Raw genomic sequence first — 22,120 nt, forward strand, 5'->3', positions numbered from 1 at the left:
AGGGCGGTGCAAACACCACCATCATCATCCCACAGGGGTATAGTTTTGGTTTCAGCCACAAAAAAGCGGAAAATCCGTGTTGTAAGATTAATATTAGAAAAGAATGTTTTTCTTCGTTTCTTTTTCAACAAACGTTATTTATGAAACATGCCTGTCCTAGCCAGGTAGACAAAAAATTATTCTAGGGTCAGTGCTTCTTTAAGGTAAAACGAAGTATAGTTTTTTTCTTTTAGTTTTTGGCAAAACATAGTTTTACATTTGGGGTAGCTCTCTCCAAAGGAGTCGGTTACCGACATGACTACACACTGCACTGCTATAGGTGGGCAAACATAATGTTCTGTAAGTTTTCATTCAATTAATGTAAAAGTAAAACTCAAATCATATCAGGAAAAGTATTATTTCGGTGTTTCATTGGCGCATCCCGACCGGCTGTCGAAAAGATTGCGCTGAAGATGCGTAAGATAAATATGGGAACGTAACAGTTTTGTTAACCTCAGCCTATCGAGGGAATAATGTTTACAGTAATAAATCTAAGTTGGCCCTTGCAAAGCGTAGATTGGGTGCCCGCGATACGTGCATAAATGTTCGAATATTATCTTTCGTCACCAAAGGTCAGGACATTCAGTACTCTACTAGAAGTAATATTGTTTTTGTAAGCCATCCCACGCTGCGTTCTGCCCCCGGGCGATGAACAATAAAAATTGAAGCTAAATTAGTATCCAGATGTGCCTAGCTTCTAACATGAGGCTTCTTCTCTATACATCTTGCTTCAAAACACTCCCGATTGAACCCTTTACGAAAGATTTAACGCGGTTGATTATTTATTAAGTGTATATCTTAGGAGTTTGCTGTATGTTATAGCGCAGCTCTAAGGCGCCCGTTTCCGGCTTTAGCGGCGTTGCCGTTGCCGTCGGCGCTAGCGTCGCCGTCGTCGTTGGCGTAACCGCGCGGTGCATTATGGGACCCGTGACATCATTGATGACACGTAATTAGTGTCGTCATCGGCATAGTCATCGTGATCATCTCTGATGACGTCATCAGTGACGCCACTGAGGACGGCATTGGCATCGTCACTGATGACGTCATCCGCATCGTCATCGTCATTATTCTTAACGACGTCATCAGTGACATCACTGATGACGTCATCGGAATCGTCACTGATGACGTAATCAGTGACGTCACTGATTACGTCACCGTCATCGTCACATGACATCAAAGGGGTCACGTGACCCCCTGACCCCTGTGAGGTCACGTGACCCTTGTGAGACAACGGCAACGTTACTCGGAGGGAGGTGTAGCAGAGAGGTTTAGGAGGTGAGGAGGAGGGAGGACGGATATACCTTCCCCTCAGTAAACTTCCCTCTTCCTCCTCAAGAGCTGCACTCTAATCCGGCGTTACAGGAAGTTGTTAACGGCTTTCATTTTTTTTTTTATTTTGTATCTTCCTCACACTCTCTTCCGCATTTAAGTTTTTTTTCTAATTACTCTCCAAGTTCCAACGCTCTCATGACGTTTATGTTGAAATGTTTAAGTGGTTCGTAATAAGGCATATCTCTGGCGCGAGGAGATCGAAGACGACGAAGTTTAAAAGAGAGGATTGAGAGCACGTGCGTCGAATCAACATGGGAACGAAACGTCAGATTGCATCGCTTACAGCTTGTAAATAGTGTCAATAAAAGTTTGCTTGAACGTGACCATCGACGACTACCAGAGGTTCCTACATTGGTGCCGAAACCCGGGAGGAACGACTGAACGAAGGGAACCTGGTGGTTTACAGCAACCTTTCATCAAGCCAAGCCAGAACGATCAACGATCATGGACGTCCTCAAGAAGAAACGGAAGACGCATCGGATGCAAGTGGCACGACTAGTTGGTGAGGCCGATGCGTTACTATTCTTAGCTACGCCAAGCGTCCACGACCTCGAGGTTCTAATCGAGCGTACTCATCTGGCCCGCGACCAACTGAATGACGTGGACGCAGCGATCGAACCTCTGATTACGGGGCAAGATGCAGAAGCAGAGTTCACTCATGCGATCGAGTATTCGGACAAGATCGTCACGTACCTCACCAGACTCAAAAAAAAAAGATGAAGAGCGCGGAGGGCAGCCACCCAGCAAGGGGACATGAAACGGAGATCGGAACGGAGGATCCTCTGTGACATCGAAAATCAAACTCCCAAAATTGAAACAAATATAATTCAACGGGCACCTAAAGGACTGACAACCCTTCTGGCAGCAAGTCGATACCGCCATTCATCAAAATCCGGAACTCACGCCATTAGAAAAGTTCAACTATCTGCGATCAGCGCTGACCGGCGATGGAGCAGCCGCCATCGGTGGATTGCAGCCGACCGCTGAGTGTTACGCGGACGCCGTCGAGCTCCTGCAGCAGCGGTTCGGGAAGCAAGAGACGCTTATCCAGCGCCACATGGAAGGTCTCATGGACATACAGCCAGTGCCATCACAACGGAACACCCGAGCCCTACGGCGTTTATACGACACTCTACAGGCGCACTTCGGAGGCCTTAGAGCGTTAGGGGTGGGCGAAGAGGCGTATGGGGCTATGCTCTACACAGTTCTTTCGCGTGTGCTACCGAAAGATGTCACTCTCGATTTCAACCGGAAGATGTCGGCGGAGGAGTCGGGGAATGCCAATGCCGCAAGGGTATCAATGACGGACGCCAGTTTGGAATCCGCCACACAGCAAGTCCACCTGAGGGCTCTGCGGTTTCTCCTCGACTTTCTACGCATCGAGGTGGAGAGCCGCGAAAGGACACCAAAACGCCAGCTGGAAGACTTCGTCGGTAAGCCCAGACCTCCTTCTCTGACGCATGACTCTGTGAAGAGGTCAACGATCAACGCTCAGACTCGCAGCTCTACCGCGGCGGCACTGCACGGCAGCGTGGACGGCTTAGAGTGCTTCCTTTGCAAATCAAAAGCGCACGGAACACCGGAATGTAACGCAAGAATCGGGCTAGCGGAGAAGAAGCGTAGGTTGCAAGCAGACTGGAGGTGCTTCCGCTGCACGAAGGCCAATCACATGGCAAGATTATGTCGAGGAGCACCCAGCTGCGGCAAATGTCAAGGCAGGCACGCGTGCACCATGTGCGACCCAAATTACGCGCCGGGAAAAACGTCCACCAGATCGAATGAGACGGAACCGAAGGAACCAGCACCGGTCGCTATGCATGTACATGGTAGGAACAGCAATCCGGCAGTGCTCCTACAAACGGTTACTACGTGGGCAGAAGGTACAAACAGAAGAAAGCTTGCCCATATTATCTTCGACAGCGGCAGTCAGCGCTCCTTCATAACTGAAGAACTGTCTCAGCGACTGGACTGCAAATTGCTCGGGACAGAGATCCTCACAATAGGCGTGTTCAGGGGCGAAAGCACTGAGCGTACGTTTCGCAGGGTTCAAGTAACTTTGCGAGACCAACTCTACAACAAAAGATATGACATCGACGCTCTCGATACACCTACCATATGTGATTAGGACCTTCCGAGCCCAGATGAAGCCATTGTGGCAACATTAGAGGAACTTGGCTGTCCCGTGGGAGACAACATGACCGGACTGGAATAACGTGGCGTAGACATATTGCTGGGATCAGACCACTACCGGGGGTGCATCACAGGAAGAATTCACCGACTGAGCAGATGCCTGACTGCCGTAGAAACTGCATTCGGTTGGGCGGTCCAGGGACGGGCAGGCGCGGAATCGATCATCGTGAGTTGCTCCCAGGCGACCGTGCTAATAGCAACCCTGCAGGCTCTAGAAATCACATCGGTTCTCCGACATTTCTGGGAGCTAGAAAGCGTGGGAGTTACCGACCCGCCAGTAGAGGATCCCTCGGACAGCACCGTGAGACGAGAGTTCGAAGCCAAAAATTGCGAAGACCGCGGGTAGACACGAAGTGGACCTTCCATGGAAATCGGACGTAAGGCTGGCAGACAACATGGAGGTGGCGAGAAGGAGGTTGGAGAATCTACGTAAGAAGTTGACCAAAATCCCGATCTCGTACAGAAGTATGACGAAGCGATTCGGCAATACCAAGACAACTACATAGCGGAGAGGGTCGATGAAGAAACAGAGAACGAAGGTACAGCAAGGGTGTATTACATGCCCCACCAGGCTGTTATCCGCGAGAAGCGCAGCACCACCAAACTTAGGATTGTGTTTGACGCTTCCTCTCACGGCGCAAACTGTAAATACCTGAACGAAAACTTGGAGGGTGGACCAAAAATGAATCCAGATCTCGTCGCCCTACTTCTGAGGTTTAGGACGCATCCAGTAGCGTTACTGGCGGATGTGGAGAAGGCTTTCCTGCAGATCGAAGTCAAGGCGGAGGATTGTGACGCACTGGTGTTCCTCTGGTACAAGCAACCGCCGATCCAAAATCAGCTGGTACCAGAGGTAGAGACCTGGCGAATGACAAGGGTGACTTTCGGTGCAACGCCAAGCCCGTTCTTTTTGGCGGCTACCCTGCGGCACCAGTTCGCGGCGATGGAGAACACATACCCAACAACGGCCGAACAATTAAGCAAGTCCGTGTATGTTGATGACCTGTTGACCGTAGCGAGCAACGAAGACGAGGCTAAGAAGTTGTACGCCGAGGCGAACGAGGTGTTTAGGCAGGTCGGTATGAGACTCCACATGTGGGGTTCAAATAACGCATCACTAGCGGAGGTGTTCGAGGAGGACGGCGCAGGCCAAAAACCACTCGGACAAGTCGCGAACGTGCTCGAGGTGCTCGGAGTGACTTGGGAACCCAAAGAGGGCAGTCTCATGTTTTCGCCGGAGCACGTGATGGATACTGCTCGCCACCAAGAAAATACGAAGCGCTTCGTGCTGCAAACGACAGCTCGCCTTTACGACCCTCTGGGATTCTTGGCACCCTTCGTCGTGAGAGCCAAGATCCTGGTCCAGGAAATCTGCAAACTAAACCTGGACTGGGACGATGTGCTACCAGATCACCTGCAAGACGAGTGGACCGGGTGGTGCAGCGAACTTGTCGAGCTAGAAAGGGTCGAGATCCCAAGGTTTTGCGACGATGGATTGCACGGCAAGGTGACCCACCGATGACTGCATATCTTCGCCGACGCCAGCACCGCTGCCTACGGAGCCATGGCCTACCTTCGCACTACCGACGACACAGGAGCGACGACGACGACGTTATTGCTTGCAAAAGGACGATTTGCACCCCTCGAAACTGTCACGGTGGCGAGACTGGAACTGATGGCCAGCTTGATCGCCTCAAGGTTGTCCAAATACGTTCAAACCTGCCTTGAGCTTGAGGTGAAGGACGTTCACTTCTGGACGGATTCAATGATCACGCTTTACTGGATGAGGGGAGGGGCCTCCCGATGGAAGCTGTTCGTCAGGAATCGAGTGCAAGGGATCCAGAGCAATTGCGAAGGCGCGACGTGGCACCACTGCACGGAAAAAGAAAATCCCGCTGACCTCATGACACGAGGTCTGATTGCATCCCAGTTGGTCTCCAGTTCACTGTGGTGGTCGGGGCCGAGTAGGTTGCCACTGCCAGTGACAGAATGGCCCAAGGAAATGTGCGGAGACTTCCCTCGAGACGCCCTCGAGGAGAGAAGATCGAGAGCAGAAGTGTTTGAAGTCACAGTAACGCCCATTTCGGAGTTGATCGATATCTCACGATTCAGCTCTGCTTCAAATATCAACAGAACAACAGCTTGGATTTTTCGATTCTTCCACAACGTCCGGTCAACTGAAAGACGAACGGGACCACTGACAGCCGAGGAGATCGAGGCAGCGCGAACTCACTAGATAAAAGATGCGCAGCGCTCGGCGTTCGCTACCGAGCTTCGCTGCGCGACCAATGCTACGAAGACCCCGCCGGGCTCTCCCCTCCAAGACTTCGCCACTTTCATCGATCAGCAGGGAGCAACTTCGCATTCGAAGTCGCCTCCAGTCCGTCAAAATGACGTATGACGAACGAAACCCGATCGTCCTGCACAAGCACCATCGATATTCAACCTTGCTGGCAATCGACGCGCACCGACAGCTGCTGCACGCGGGAGTCAGAAATACTCTCGTGCAGCTCCGTAACCAGTTTTGAATTCTGCGGGGTCGAGAGCTGGTGAAAAAAGTGGTGCGTGCCTGCTGACCTGTCAGCGCTTTAGCGCGACCTCCGCGAGTGTCCCTACGGGACCCTTGCCGGTTGCCCGGACAACTCGAGCGGACCCTTTCGAGGTAGTCGGCACGGACTTTGCGGGCCGCCTCTATGTCAAGGGCAAGGACCTCACATGCAAGTCCTACATGGTGCTGTTCACCTCTGCAGTCACGCGGGCTGTACACCTGGAGTTGGTTCCAGACCTGTCGACCCGAAGCTTTCTCTTTGCCTTCCGTCAATTTGTGTCACGCCGAGGGCTGTGCCGCGTAATTTATTCCGACAATGCGTGAACTTTCAAACGAGCGTCAAAGGAACTCACGGAACTGTGTAAGACGGTGCGTCACCCGGACGTGGTCAATCACTTTGCGAACGCGGGTATCCAGTGAAGGTTTATTGTCGAGAGAGCCCCATGGTGGGGAGGATTTTACGAGAGGCTTGTGCGCTCGGTAAAGGTGTCTTTAAGAAAGGTTATCGGAAGGAACTGTCTGGACACAGATGAATTGACCACCGTTCTGATTGAGGTAGAGGCCGTGTTGAATTCGCGGCCATTAACGTTTGTGGACGACGGGGTCGGAGAGGGGACCCCGCTCACGCCGGCCAGTTCCTAGTTGGAAGGTGGCTGACGACACTTCCGCCGACGGGTGGGGACACGCGCGCTTCCACACCGGAGGCACTTCGCGTGCTCTGGCGGCAGCGAAAACAACTGCTTAACCGATTTGGGGAACATGGAGGAAAGAGTATCTTCGAGAACTCAGATCAGCATACGCCATTCAGAAGAGGCAGTCTGCGCCCATCAGAGAGGGTCAAAATTCTCTGTTCAAAGAGCCGCTTCCACGCCTGCTATGGAAGCTCGGGCGCGTAGAAAGAGTGTTTCACGGCCGAGATTCCCGGATCCGGTCGTGTGAGATTCCAGTGCATCGGGGCACTATTTTGCGAAGGCCAGTGCAGCTTGAGTATCCGTTGGAGTTAACGGAAGTTTAGAATGGATTCCCATCCATTCGTTGGGGCGTGTGTTGAAACGTTTATGTGGTTCATAATAAGCCATATCCCTGGCGCGAGGAGATCGAAGACGACGAAGTGAAAATGAGAGGATTGAGAGCACGTGCGTCGAATCAACATGGGAACGACACGTCAGATTACATCGCTTACAGCTTGTAGATAGTGTAAATAAAAGTTTGCTTGAACGTGACCATTGACGACCACCAGAGGTTCCTACAGTTTATGCGCGCCTACGCACTGAGGTGATTAAACCAAAAAAGGTGCTGACATGTAAAATATGTTCAATGACCGCATTATATTTGGACCCAATAATTCGAATAGACGTTACAACCGACAATGAGCTAGTAACTATAAAAGGTTAATCACCTGAAATTCCCCGGTAGTCGACATCTTTTATACATTTTGTCGGACACGCGCAGGCCCCATCAAACTGTTTAACCAGGCTTCACGTAATTCATAAAAGCCTCGGTTCAGGGGATGAGCTATTTTGCCCGTCCACCTGCTGCCACCATGACCACCATGGCTACTCTTGGCTCACATACAGAGAGAGAAAAAGTAGAAAGGTGTTTCCAACCGAGCTCGCTTAATCAAGTCCTATTAAGACACAGAGAACATTTGTCTTCAGCGATGATAAATCGCCGGCGCCGCGCGGTTTCCTTCCCCCTTACCCTCCCCGAAACCGACGAGAACCGCCTTCCACCCATCCGTTGCGTCGATACCATCGTGAGCACCGGCACTGCACTCCGGTGATACGCGTGAAGGAACCAACAATTAAAGCAACATATTAGGGAAGAAAATGTTGTCATAGGAGCAGAGAGACACAGAAGAAACCTTTGATCCACAAGCGTGAATGTATAGAGATACAATCGATAATATATCTAGGAGAATCATAATCAGGACGAGAACCGTTGATAAAGCGACCGGGAATCTCCCGTACCTTCGGCGATATCGGGAAAGACTGGGGTGTGACTCACGGGAAAGGCACAGGGGAACATTGCTCCCTCCCGTACCACATATCAAACCCACTGCTGCCGCTTTCTTGCACTTTTTGCTTGGTTGTTGTCATTTGGTGCTTGCTGCCTGTATGTTCGCGTGTGTATGTGGTGCAATAGGAAAGGAAGCTGCTGCGCAAGCTTGTTTTTGCTTCTTCTGATTCGACCTGGAATGTGGTACACGCTTCTCGAATTTTCGTTGTTTCTCTTCCGCCCTGTCGTTGGCCGACGGTGAGTTCCTTTAGTCTGGTGCGGGAAAATAGGGGATTTCTTTATCTTTTGTTGTACTTTCTTGGAACCGCCTGCCGCCGCTACCACTCTCGTTTGATAAATGGCCCGTCGGGTTTGTGGGTGACTGCATCCGATGTCTACCGCGATGTAATGGAGGTGACACGGTCTCCGTCTGGAGAGGGCGTCAAGGGGAAAGGATTCACGTAGACTACTGCGGTTATACTTTATTTCTCCTTTAGTTTCTGTTTTTTGTTCATTTTTGCCTACATTTGTTTTATATTTGTACGTGGTCTCTTGTTGTTGTTTCTTTATTTTGAGATACACCTTTACAGCAGCATTTCAGTTTAAACAATGTGGTACTATGCCCTGATTGCTTTGATTTTTTTTCCTCCTTTCCCGCATAATCCTTTTTTGTGTGAGGATATCTTCAAGGGTTCCTAGTCCAAAATATCTATTCTTATTGGCTTGCACAGAATGAGCGAGTCACGTTTCAATTGCCTATTCTGCATATCTGTGTTTGTAGACAGAGTATATCTTTAATAATTTTTCGTTCCTCCTAACCCTCGTCTATTTATTTTTTTTTAAATTTTATTTGGGAAGAGGGATTTGACTGGTGATAACACAAACTGTGGGTGGCACATTATTTCACCCCTGAATCCCCCCTCCCCGCTTAGGCTCTAAAAGCAAAAGGGCTTCCTGATACGTGTATTTGGCTTGATTAGATAACCATATAAACCGACACGCGGAGCGGGTCTGTTTAAAAACACGCCCAGAAGGCCGCGCATGCGCGGAAGCTATGTGGGCAAAAGCAGCCGGGCTCTCCGTGTTATCACCATTGTGTTGTGTAGCGTGCGCTCGTTGTTGACGTTGTAGGGACGCTTCTAGCTTTATTTGTTCGTCGTACTTCCTGCCAACGTATGTCCTATGCTATGCCCGACTATTTTAGCTCGCTACCCGAGCCTGAACGGCAGCGCTACCGAAACAAACTGTGCGTGTTCGGCGTTGCCCTCGCGGATCCGTGCGCCGCAAACAAGGCCTGCTGGACTTCAGACGTGAAGTTGCTGCCAGCGAAGTCGGCGGCTCACGTCGTCGTTTACTTCCTTTTTTTTCCAAGCCATTTCACGGCCGACACGGTGCAGGCGTACAAGTCTCTCGAGGCTACGATTGATTTGAATCGGTTTCCGCACTGCCGGCGGGATCAGCAGACCGTGGGGTCTACTAAAGTGTATTTATTGATTTATTTAACACCCACAGCGTCTTCAAGTCAAGGTATATTTTCTTACCCCCATGACAACAAGGCATGACAAGCAGAAACGTTTTGTCCGTTCTGCAGTCTTGGCGGTTACACGTTACAGGTAACGGCATTGCCAGGAACGCATTACTTGTTTTAGTAACGTAGTAACCTATGCATTACTTTTTCGACACACAAACGGGTAACGTACTTACGTTACTATTTCAAGTTACGTAGTTACGTTACTCGTTACTACTTTCGGAGTCTTAAAGAAATTGCACTTAAATTGTTTCTGTTTTTTTAGGCGTCGAACCATGGGATTTTTTTAGTTTTCTGCGTTTTTCTTTGCGCTTTTTCTCGGGAAAATTTAGGTGAAACCGTAAAACGACATTAAGTAATTATGTTCAGTTTCTGCATGAACGTAATGTTTCTTGATGTACGATCCTATGCATACCTATATCGTCATACCAGTAAAACACGTCCAATCATAATTTAAAAAAGTAGCGCAGAAGTAACGTACACTACTGTTTATCGGTAGCGTTAACGCGTTCGTTTTATTTTAGGTAACGTAGCTCGGTAACGCGTACATTTTATTTGCAAGCAACGAGTAACGCATTTGTTACCTATTTTCGGTAACGCCTACAACACTGCGGTTCTGTCGCCAATCCCCTTTTGGTAGCACGGGCGTAGCGAGCCTCCGACGAGTGCTTGGCCGGTGCTCTGTGCGCGGACACCGGGGAACAAAATCTGAGTAGTCTTGATCAGGCGACGGTTTCTCTGCACATAAGAAAGCCTCGGGACGGAGATTGAAATGGAAACAGCACTTGCCCTCAAGAAAGTGCTTGCTGCACAAACGGTCGCTCGCGCGAGGCGACCATTCTTTTCGATCCACAGGTATTATTCACCTTCTGTGCTTTTCACAGTCTGCCGGGAAATTGTTGGAAGCTCACTCCGCCACTTTTTTTTTTGTACCTTTCGGTGCAATTAACGGCAACACAGCTTCGCGGTATGCTAAAATGCTATGACGCCTATGCGAAACGTGCGCCCCTCTGCCAATATCACGCGGCTCCGTCGCGATCACAGCGCCGCCGCAGCTCCGTGACGTCAAGCCCGGATGTCGGTCTATACACGTCGCTCATTTTCTCAGTTTCTTTGTGATGTAAATCATCAAAATGTTTTTACATAACTGGTTCTTTCTCCTAAAATAAGCTTGTTTGGAAATGAAGCACCACTTTTTTGTGAAGAATTTTGTTCACGTGATTTTGAAATCACGTGATTTTCACGTGATTTCACATGACGTTTCTCTCCCCAAAACATTGAAACGCACTTTAAAAGAGTGGTCAAAGCTAGCGCAGCAATTTTAATATAATTGAGTATCCGACAAATGAGATAGGAGTACTGATTTAATACTAGTTCGTAGTACTGCTATAAATGTACTAGGCGAAAAAAATTCGGAGAATTTTTCTAAAAAGCACGCTACACAAAGTCGTCTGATCGTGCATGATAGATTGCACCGACGATGACACGGATGATGACTTGCACGCTAGGACCTGGCCGTTAATTTACGATTTGGCCTTGTGGCATGTTTGCTATCGCTGCAACGCGCCTGAACCAGGCAACGGTGTTAGTGCAAACATCGATTGTACACGGCCCATGAAAAATATACGACGGCGGCAGAGAATATCTTTCCCCTTTTCCACCATACTCGGCTTCGTTTACCGAGGAACAACACCAACCCGGCATGATAGTGGTGCGCCCTAAGTTATATCCCCCCTAAGTTATACTCTCTTTCTGCTTACCATGGTGCTCATACCATACTACGAGCCACCGAAGCTAGTGAGTCGATTCTGGAAAAGTAGCGCTATTGCCTTCCCTGCCTGCTATCTGGATGGAAACTAATACCAAGGTTAAATACGAAAAAAAGCTCAATGTAATTGGCAGTTATGTTTCAGTCGACATAGCAATCGGAACATCGGTAAATTCAAAACTTGGAAGTTTCGAACGAGTCATTCGGAACCAGTCGCGCCATGATCGTTATGGTGCACCATCGTATCGAATTCGTTTCTAGCCAATATAAGTGTCTTTGGCACTGTGCGCGCAATCAACCTATAAATCACACGTATCTCAACCAATCTTACACAGTGAATTTGCTCTTCTCGCCTATATCAAAGCAGCGAACGTATTTTTAATGCCTCCAAGCATCGACGCCGAAGGGGGTGGCGGTACGAAGATGTATACGCTTGTTTCGCTGGTGTGTGGATACCAAAATCTCGGCATACAGAAAACGTCGTTACAGAGCCACCCGTTACCATCGAATTTAGATCGGCTCAACCAAAATAGAGTGATGAAAGAGAAATTTCTCAACTGGAATGGGGACCGTACGGGGAGCTTGGCGCTATTTTCCCAGGATCCAGTTGGTTTAATTTAAGCCAGTCCTATGCCGTGAGAGCTTCCCGTGAGCTTCTGGAGGCAGGAAGCTACACGCGTGGCTCGCAGCCACTTGTGACTCAAGCTGCTCTTGATCGGCTGGCATGGCTAGTAGCGTCCTCTGCTTTTTATCGTAAGGTGACACAAAGTGTGGGACAGTGTCGATGGTGGGTTGCTCGTGCCTGGGGTTTCCTGTAACCCGTAAAGTTTGTCGAACGGGAAACGTTTTTCCGGCCACCTGCAAGCAGCCGTCTCTCTCTACTGTCATCCTCTATCTGTATATCTTTATTTATTTTTCCCATTTATGTAGGGGGCGGGAGGGGGGTGGGGAGGGGGTGGCTCTAGGTTGTGTGCTTTTTTAGCTAAAGTAAGTAGCAATCCCCAAGAGTGCACTTGCACTCTTTTTCACTACTACTTTACTAATTGCTCGTGTTTCTTTGGTTCTTCATTTCTATCACGTGTATATGTTTATGTATTCATTTATTCCCACCAACAGCAACATGCCATCCCGCTGATGCATGAGAACACATGTGGAAAACACACACACACGCAGACACACACACACAAACACACACACACACACACACTGACGTTATGCACACAAAAGTACAGAACCTAAAAAAATCATAAAACGAAATTGCGTGTCCTACCATTGTTCTGACCTTTCTAAGCTTTTTTTTTAACAGCTCAAAAGCATAACCATGTCAAAAAAATGTAACGAAACTCTATGAAACAAAGCGTCCATTTCGGGGACAGAAGGAAGCTGGCAGCGCCCACCAACATAAAATATTCCCATTAACCTCAAGGTCCAAGAAGACAAACAAAATATTCCGGTGGATAAGAAACTTGAGCATGACACGTTGCCGTTTAAAAGTTTGTAAAAAAAATAACATCACTTAGATCTTTCGTTTTTTCAGAAACTGCGTCCATAACCATTTGATCAGTCGACAGTTATAGTCGTAATTATATTTCGTTATGAAATGTCGTTCATAACTTAAACAAGTCAGTATGCACTAATTAATGAGATTGAAGCCGTCCAAAATCGTTCTGTTAGATTTATAATTTCAAGTCACCATAGGACAGCCAGCGTAAGCACTATGAAATCTAATCTTTCTCTTCCTGATTCATCAACTCGTAGAAAAGTAGTCGTCTAAGTTTGTTTCATAAAATGTATTTCCCTAATGAGACGAATGCGGAATAAGCTAATTATACCTCCTCTTTACGTTTCACCTAGACTTGATCATCAACACAAAGTTGGCATCCCATATGCTCGCACCAACGTCTTTCACCATTCCTTCATACCGTCTACATCCTTTGACTGGAACCACCTGGATGCACCCATAGTATCGATCATTGATCACGTCCTTTAAAAAAAAAAGCCTTGGAACATATTTTTTTCTAATCTACACTGATTGTATTTCCTGTTTAACTGTGTCTGTGTTTCTTCGATATCTCATGTAACCACTTCCCCCTCTGTAATGCTCACGCCCTGAGGGTAAAATAAAAAAATAAATTAATAAATAAAGCGTTCTTAAACGCTTTCAAAGCAATTAGGCATTGAAAAATTAAGTGAACGTGAACGGAGAGTTCGAAGAGTGTGCGGTTGTGCTACTTATGGCTGCTTCGCTCGCTAGGGTGGTTTGGCAGTGGGTATCGATTTGAGTCCTAGCTGACACTTCCGTCACCAAATTTTCTCTGAAGGTGCTGGATGAACAATTTTAAACAACCATTTGCTGTGTAAATTGCAAAGAGAACAGCATTTTTTTTTTGTGCTGTGCTATTTTTACAAATATGTCACTTTGAAATGATCCTTTTATTTTTCTTCTTATTTTGTCAGTATACACGTGTTTGAGCAGCCGAGCTCCTAAGTCTTAAGAAAAACACGCAGCACGAACTTCATAGGGCTGCAATATCAAAAGACACAGCGGCATTCCGTCCGCGGCAGCTGTACTGCCGTGCCGGATTCCCCGGATGCAGTTAACTGTCGAAATAAAATCCGGAATGAACTGACACGTTCCTTGTTGTTTCAATATAGCAGTATATTTTATGAGGTAGCGTGCGCGATGTGCCTAAAGTGGTATTTGACAGCCTGCTGCTGCGTTCTGCCTTGCCGTACATTTTCATTTATCCCTGTAACTTACCAGCGCGCTCCAATTCATCAAGCTGTTATCGCTGACTGGTCTCATATCAAAAAGTGCACCTTCAGAGAAAAAGAGGGGACATGTTCAGCCTCTTTGCATAGTAGCTATTTGGCATGAAATGTCTTTGACCGGTTCACCAATAAATATTTTGCAGAAATTTAACGTGCCTTAATGTCATGCCTGGGAGAGCTATAAACAGATAGGATACGTTGATCGCTCAAACTTGCCCCTCTATTATTCTCCCTAATTTTAACGATTTTTGGCATCGACAAGTCGTCTCCACGAAAGGTTACACGGCGTGACAGTTCGACTGTCCTTGCCCTTTGACCATTGACTTTCCCCCCTAAATTTAGCGGGAAAACTAGTCTAGCAAATGAAGAAAGAGCTTAGGAGGCACGCACCAGTTTGACTGGGGGTTTCTTTGTACACCAATTTTAATGTATCCTTTGATCGCAAAACATTCGATCTAGAGCCCTAACCGCAAGAGCGTATTTTCATACGCTTCGCCAGCCTCAGCGTCGGCGCGCGTCACTCAATGTCACCCACAACAATGCTACTCAGTGCCTGACGCCGAGATCGTGCAGGGAATGATATCAGCAATGATCGCCGCACGTCGCCACGAGGTTACACTGATGCGGGCGAAGCGCGTGAAAAAACCTCCAATGTGGTTGGACCTTAACCGCTACGCTAGCAACAAGCAGACGCATCCTCGTTACACTAGAGAGTTTCAGTAATACGTATAGGAGCAAACGCAGACCCCATACGTTAACGTTAACGTTGCGTCCTCCACACTGCGCATGCGCCATACGTACGTACTGCGGCGAGCCTTGCGTACGTACGCTCGCTATCAATTTTTGCGAACGTACGTAGCGGTCTCCTGCGTGCCATCTCGTCGCTCTCGTCGCGCACGGGAGAGAGCGAGACTAGTCCAGTTTGAAAAATGGCGGCGGTGAGGCGAACCAGCGGAAGTGCTACGCGCATTGTACGGGTTCGCTTTACCATTGAAGATGACAGTCAACCTCCTCAAAGCAGTAAACACGACGAACTCTTTCGAGCACCCACAAAGATGGGTGTCGATAGCCAAGAACGTTGGCGACGCTGTCGAAACCAAAGGGGTGTTTACCGTGCGGTCGGTACAAAAAAAACAACAACAAAAAAACAGGTACACAACAGACACACAGAAACACGCACTTCCGTAACAAAGCGAGGAGAATCGGGGCTTTGGATTGGCTTGACTGAATACCCGTCTTGGATTGTTTGAAGCAGTTTACAAGAGCACATCTAGATGGCGCTACAAGTCTTTACGTATGCGTTCTTCTTCCGCTGTACTAAAAGTGCGTATTCGACGCGCTCCGTCACGTTCCGTCAACGCAACGTTAACGCTAACGTAGGGGGTTTGCGTTTGCCCTTATACGTATTACTAAAACTCTCTACTATCGTTACTCCTCGGAAAACAAACAACAAAAAACGTTAAATTTAAGAAACCTTTAGACGTTACATACGTCTAAAGGTTTCTTGACGTATGTAACCTCCTTGGCGAATTCTGCAATCCAGTACTTTTGCCCGGTGCATATTAAAGTCGAATTTTAGGTTTCAAAGCGTTCACATTCACTTATTATTTTCGGGGCACTGACGGTGTTTTGTGTGCACAAAACCATGGAATTCTAACTCTTAGACACCTGGTAAGACGCAAAATAGTCGCAGCGTGTGCAGAGTTAGCCGGAGTTGAATGATAATCTGTAAATAGAAGAAAACGGTGAGAGTCACTTGGTCATCCTCAGCTATTGACCAATTTAATAAGATTTCATATGTTTGCCTGCCCTCCCATATAGAAATGTGGCAGGCAGCAAGAATTATCATGCTCGTAGGCTTCACGTTCACGTCCTCTGGCGAGCCAGCAACTTTAAATAAGCGATGTACACGCAATTCCGTTATAGAGTAAACAATCAAAACGAACAAAAAGGAACACTTCTAAAGCGCGCTCTTCGCTTATAAAGAAAAACGAAGAGAACCCACTGAAAGCGCGCAGCCGTGGACCAGAATCGGAGTAGCTAATCTTAAAATACTCGTGGCGCTAACTCCAACACTTTTTTTATTCCTCTCCATCCTTACCTGGGGTCTCGATTGAGCCTTGCGTCGAATATGACCTGCGCATTTAGAGATAAAACCACTGAAAGCTGCCGATTGGGGGATTGTGAAATCGACTTAACCATTCATTCTTCCTCTCTTTGTTCGTTAGTCAACGTTCCACGAATATTTCGGACAGAACGGACGGTTCTCATCCGCTGTCTTACGCCTCTGCCATTCCAGAAGTTTCCGCCTTGAGTTCCCCACAGCAGAGCCTACCGAGACCTCGAAAAGCGCCGCCAGCTGACACTTCGACAAATACCATCGGACTAACTGGGCCCCTTCCACCTGCAACGCCTACAGCCAAACGAGACTCCGTTCCGCGAAGCAGCGGGGATGGTGATGGCTTCACCCTTGTCACCCGCCGTAAGCCCGAAAAACCCTCTGTCAGAACTTCAAAAGCATCAAAGAGAGTCGTGAGTCGACGTGCTCCACAACAAAGTGCCCTGTTTGTGTCAAGACTGTCCCCGGAAGCAAGTACGAAAGACGTTGAGGATTTGGTCGCTGCTGTTTTGCAAGGTAAAACTTTTGTATGCACGAAATTGCAACCCAAACTTCCTTCTATGTGTCTTTCACATTCTCGGTGAAAAATACGTATTTGAAGCGATAAACAGCGTGTCTGTCTGGCCAAAAGGCTGCATCTTCGGGCAATTTTTCGGACCACTTCCTGCGTCACGGCACTTCGATAGTGCAGAACGCAACGTTGAGTCTGGTGCTACTGAAACGTAATGCATGATGTTTCGTTGCATTTTTAACCTCTAGCCTCTTGCCCAAATACCATTAACTTTTACTGCCTATTAAACTAAAGCAACATGCATGAATCAAAGACCCGTCCACGATCTCGCATTTCAATATACGCTCTTGGAAATGTGAAAGTGATAATTTTATTACTTTTTTAGGTCAACTTTGTGTTTCGTTTCAAGCGATGATGCACTTCGAAACACGGTACGTAACAGATGACCATGTTCTTGTCGTGCCGTGTTACAATCACTTCTTGTTGAATCGAAGCGGAAAACGAGGGGGAGGTGTTTGTATTTATGTTAGACAGGATATTAGATGCCACATACTCGATGCTTTAACCAAACCACAGACGACTACGAAATCGTAACTGTAAAGCACGGACGTCAGCTGCTTTCTGTTATGTATCGACCGCCAGCTGGTCACTTTATTATTTTTGTTTGTCTTTTTTTGAGAGGTACCTTCAATTCATGTCCTTGAAGGACTACTCACTTGTTCTGAGTGGTGACTTAAATGTAAATAGTTCGGAAAACTCTTCTCTTTCATTACGACTGACTAGTACACTCAGTAGTAGTGCTTTTCGCAATGTGATTGTGTCCCCCACACGAATTACCTGTTCCACGGGAGGTTGTATCGAATTTTTCTTACGAATATAAATACTATAGTTCGCAGTGCAGGTACTATTAGTAGTGACATAAACAATCAATTACCAATTTGTTTTTCAAACTCGTGATCTATTGGGTAGGGTCATTAGACTCAACTTTCCAAACGATAACCGATTGCCAACTGCCGGTCCTTTAAAAGCAAGGTCATGCAAACAAACTGGACTTCTGTCTTCTGAAAGCACTGCGTGAACGAAGCCTATGATGATTTTATAAATATTTTAAGACGATATACTGTCACGAATGACCAATGATGAGGAGGCGAATGACTGAGTAAATTGAACCGAATGTTTAATGGAGCGAACTTCTGCACAAAAATAAAAAAAAGGAAACAGAAGATAGCAGCAGAGCCTCGCGGGCATCGAAGTCGGCGTAAGGGCAGAGTCGAACGCTGGAGCGAGACTGACTCGACAAGGTCGCAGTGGCCTCTCATCTAGCGTGCGTCAGTACCATTGAAGATTCGGCAAAGAAGACTCGAGCTCGGGGCTAGACTGAACACGCAATAAACGAGAATCTTCTAGAAGCCCTTAACCGAAAGTTGTTTTCTCGGCCCTGCGCGCGGCATCATTCGCCTATTTAAACACGCATTGTCCCGATGTAACACAAACCGAAAACACAAATCAAGAACGAAAGGACAGCAGAACCGCGAACTGAATTTTACAGTTTGACGAGAGTCCAAAGTTCTATCGTTCGTAATACGGCTTGAGGCGCACGACGCTGACTACTTCGGATCGCGGATGGCATCGTCTTGATGGCCGAGTTCCGTCGGAAAGCACCTCGTAAAGTCCCCGAGTCCGCGAAGAACTTTGTAGGGCCCGAAGTAGCACTTGAGAAGCTTCTCGCTGAGACCGCAACGCCGTATCGGTGTCCACAGCCATACCCGGTCTCTGAGTTTAAAACGAAGGTTATACCGGCGCGGGTCAACTCGCTGTTGGTCTTGAATCCTGATTCTTGTCAGTTGTAGAGCTTCCTCCGCGCGTTGATAGATCAGTCGAGCGTCGTCGCTGCCATCGTCGGTTGGCACGTGAGGCAGCATGGCGTCAAACATCGTGATAACCCTCCGGCCGTGCACTGGTTGGCACGGCGTCATTTGCTTGGCTTCTTGAACCGCTGTATTCTACGCAAACGTAACGTACGGCAGCACGCCCCTAAGCGAAAATATGTTTAAAATATACCAAATTTTAATTTGAGTATATTTTAACTACAATTTACAATTGTAAGTACACAAATAATAGACCGAAAATATACAATTATTTTTGTTTTTACTTAATACATAAATGTACTTCTGAAAAATCTTTTTTAAAATACCTTTATTTAAACTACATTTGGAGTTCTTTTTATTATTTCTGAAATAGGTAATTAGTAGGCACAAAATACCTTTCACATAGATTTCTTAAAATATTTATTTATTTTATGCAACTCCAACATTAATAAAAATGCAGCAATCAAAAATATTGGCCAGAATACTCTTAAAATACCTGGAAATCGTAAATACTGTTCTGTTATACTCTAAGTATCTTTTGACTGCAATACTTTGGTAGTCTGACTGAAACTACCAAAGTATTGAAAAGCTCGCTTATAAGAAGTTCACTTCAAGCAGATGTGGAATACAACGAAGTGCGTAAATACAACATTTGATTAGTTTGTCAATTGAGTTGTGCAGCATCGCACTGGTAAATCAGCCGAATTTATGTTATTGTTTTCATGTTTCTATCTAGAACACACCTGATGAGTTTCTTGAACACCAATCACAAACGGCGTTCGGGAACTACAACCAGAACACTTCTGATGCTGGAAAGCTTCAGCAAGTGCTGTGAGCAGATATGTTCGGCGTGGTGGTGCAATCACAATTTCAGTTCACTGAATGTGTATGCTCACCATTGTACGTGACGTGAGTAGTGACTTTAATATAGTGACGTTAACGATCGTATTAAATAGACAACTATTAAAAAATGTAAAATAACAATTTTAAAGTGAAAAAACTGCCTTGACTCGCTTCATCTTGAGTGGTGCTATGCAGAGAAGCAATAACATTCCTTCTAGAAGCCGTCCTTGTGGATATTGTTGTAGTGACTGCGGCGAATTATTATTACTTGTACCAATGGATTTTAGTAATCCACGAACTTCAAAACACTGTTTCCCCTTTAACAGACTCCCGAGGAAAAGATCGAATACTTGTAACGTTACTAAGTGCAGAGGTGGTCACCGGCCAAATGATTACCTTCTATTTGTAGGCTATATAAGGCTCTGGAGCAGTCAACAGGACTGTGATTCTGGTGTTCCGTACGTCATGGTGTTTGTGTTCGTTCCTAATGTGTAGTTGTGTGAGGTATTTAGTAGTGCCCTTAAATACCACAGGGACAGCATTTACTAACAAAATCCGAAATAAAAAAATTGTGTAGCCAGTTTTTAATACACAAATGGTATCTTGAGTGGGGAGAAAATTATATTTTTGGTATATCTAAATTATTTCTGATTAATATTTATGATATATTTTGAATACCTTACACTCATATTTCGAATGTGGACAAAATGAAACAGAATAAATACAGAATGATTATTCATATTCAATATATTTTAACTTCATTTCAAATACTGCCCCTTTTTGCTAAGGGGTCGTCCCACGTCTTGTGTTCTACTTAGACGTGCATGGAGATCATGTCGGCGATCGTCTTGTTGAGCCGCTCCGTTAGCCCGTTGGTCTGTGGATAATAAACGGTGGTTCATCGATGGCTGGTGTGACGGAACCGAAGAACCTCTTGAGTCAGCTGTGGTAGGAAAGATGACCCTCGATGTGTTATCAGCAGTGCAGGTGCGCCGTCTCAAAGGAAAATGAACTCCATGAAAAACTTGCCGACTTCTACCGCTGTACCCGATGGAAGGGCTTTCGACACTGCGTATCGTGTAAGATAAGCGGTCACGACGATAATCCACCGGTTTGCTTGCAAGTAAATTCATTTCGACTGCTGGAATTGCGCAGTCGGCGCATATATCGGCTGCAGCAGTCCTGCTAGCTTCGTCGGAGGCTTCTTACCTCGTTGGCACTCATGGCACGATCGCGTGTACAGATGGACGGTTTTCGGGAGTCTCGGCCAGTCGTACTTGTCACGAATCCGGGCCAGCGTCCTGCTGTAGACAAGGCGCCCAGCCGTGGGGTCGCCATGGCACGCTTGAAATATTTCTTCTCGCAGGCTCGCAGGAACAACCAGCAGCCAGGCAGGGTGGCTGGTTCCAAGGTTGTTCTTGAAGAGCACGCCTCGCCGCAGAACGAAGCTTGGCAAGTCTCGCGCCATGAATCGCAGAACGGAAGTTTTTTTGACCTTCGAAATGGTCAATCACGGCGCGAAGTTCCTGGTCATCTCGGTGAAGTGCTACCATGTCGATTTGACTGGGACCCTAGACAAACAGTCGGCGTCATTATGGTTGTGGCCAGACTTCCGCACAATTGTTACGTCGAATTCTTGCAGTCGAGGACTTCAGTGAGCGAAGCATCCTGACGGGTCCTTGAGGTTGGCGAGCCAACAGAGAGCGTGGTGGTCCGTGTCAACGCGGAATGGGATCCAATACAGGTACGGGCGGAAGTCGGTTAACGCCCAAACAACAGCAAAACATTCCTTGTCCGTCGTTGAGTAGTTTTGCTTTGCTTTGGACAGTGCCCGCCTTGCGTAAGTGATCACACTCTCTGCTCCGTCTAGTCTCTGGACGAGTACCGCGCCGAGTCCGCTGTTGCTGGCGTCCGTGTGAACTTTCATTTTTGCTGATGAATCGAAGTGTCCGAGGGCAGGGGGCAACTGGAGTCTTTCCTTCAGTTCGTTGAACGCCTGCTCTTGCCCCTCCCCCCACTAGAAGTTCACGTTGTCCTTCGTCAGATTTGTGTGCGGAGCAGAAATCCTGGCAAAATAGCGAACCAAACGTCTGTAGTATGCGCAAAGCCCAAGATATCGTCGTACGGCTTTCTTGTCTGATGGTTTCGGGAATGCGGCGACAGCGGATGTCTTTGCCGGGTCAAGGCTTACGCCCTGAGCACTCACGACATGGTCCAGTAATTTGAGCTCGCCATAAGCGAACTGACATTTTGAAGGGTTCAGTGTCACTCTAGCATTCTGGATAGCCTATAGCGCGGCTCGCGGACGTCTCAGGTGCTCGTCGAAGTCTCTTGCGAATACCACGACGTCATTGAGGTAGACAAGGCAGCTTTGCCATTGCAAGCCTGAGCGGACGGTATCCATTACGCGCTTGAACGTCGCCAGTGCTGTGCACAGTCCTAACAGTATCACTTTAAATTCTTACAGCCCGTTCGGCGTGAGAAATGCAGTCTTCTCACGATCCTTTCGTAGATCTCGATCTGCCAGTAGCCACTCTTCAGGTCCATCGACGACAAGTATCGGGCGAGGCGCAGCCGGTCGAGGGTGTCGTCAATGCATGGCAG

General features: G+C 47.3%; 1 protein-coding gene across 1 annotated transcript; it reads left to right on the top strand.

Annotated features, from left to right (window-relative positions):
• Positions 1 to 2,428: 2,428 nt before the first annotated feature.
• Positions 2,429 to 3,496, top strand: LOC120845273. The gene has a single exon (XM_040217106.1). The coding sequence runs from the start codon at positions 2,429 to 2,431 to the stop codon at positions 3,494 to 3,496; it is 1,068 nt and encodes a 355-aa protein (XP_040073040.1).
• The last annotated feature ends 18,624 nt before the right edge of the window (positions 3,497 to 22,120 follow it).

This window comes from Ixodes scapularis, unplaced genomic scaffold (assembly GCF_016920785.2).
Source record: "Ixodes scapularis isolate PalLabHiFi unplaced genomic scaffold, ASM1692078v2 PGA_scaffold44__24_contigs__length_19508400, whole genome shotgun sequence".
In the NCBI taxonomy this organism is placed as follows: domain Eukaryota; kingdom Metazoa; phylum Arthropoda; class Arachnida; order Ixodida; family Ixodidae; genus Ixodes; species Ixodes scapularis.

Coding starts and splice junctions, on each gene's coding strand:
- LOC120845273 (XM_040217106.1), top strand. CDS start 2,429: ATGGAAGGTCTCATGGACATACAGCCAGTGCCATCACAACGGAACACC.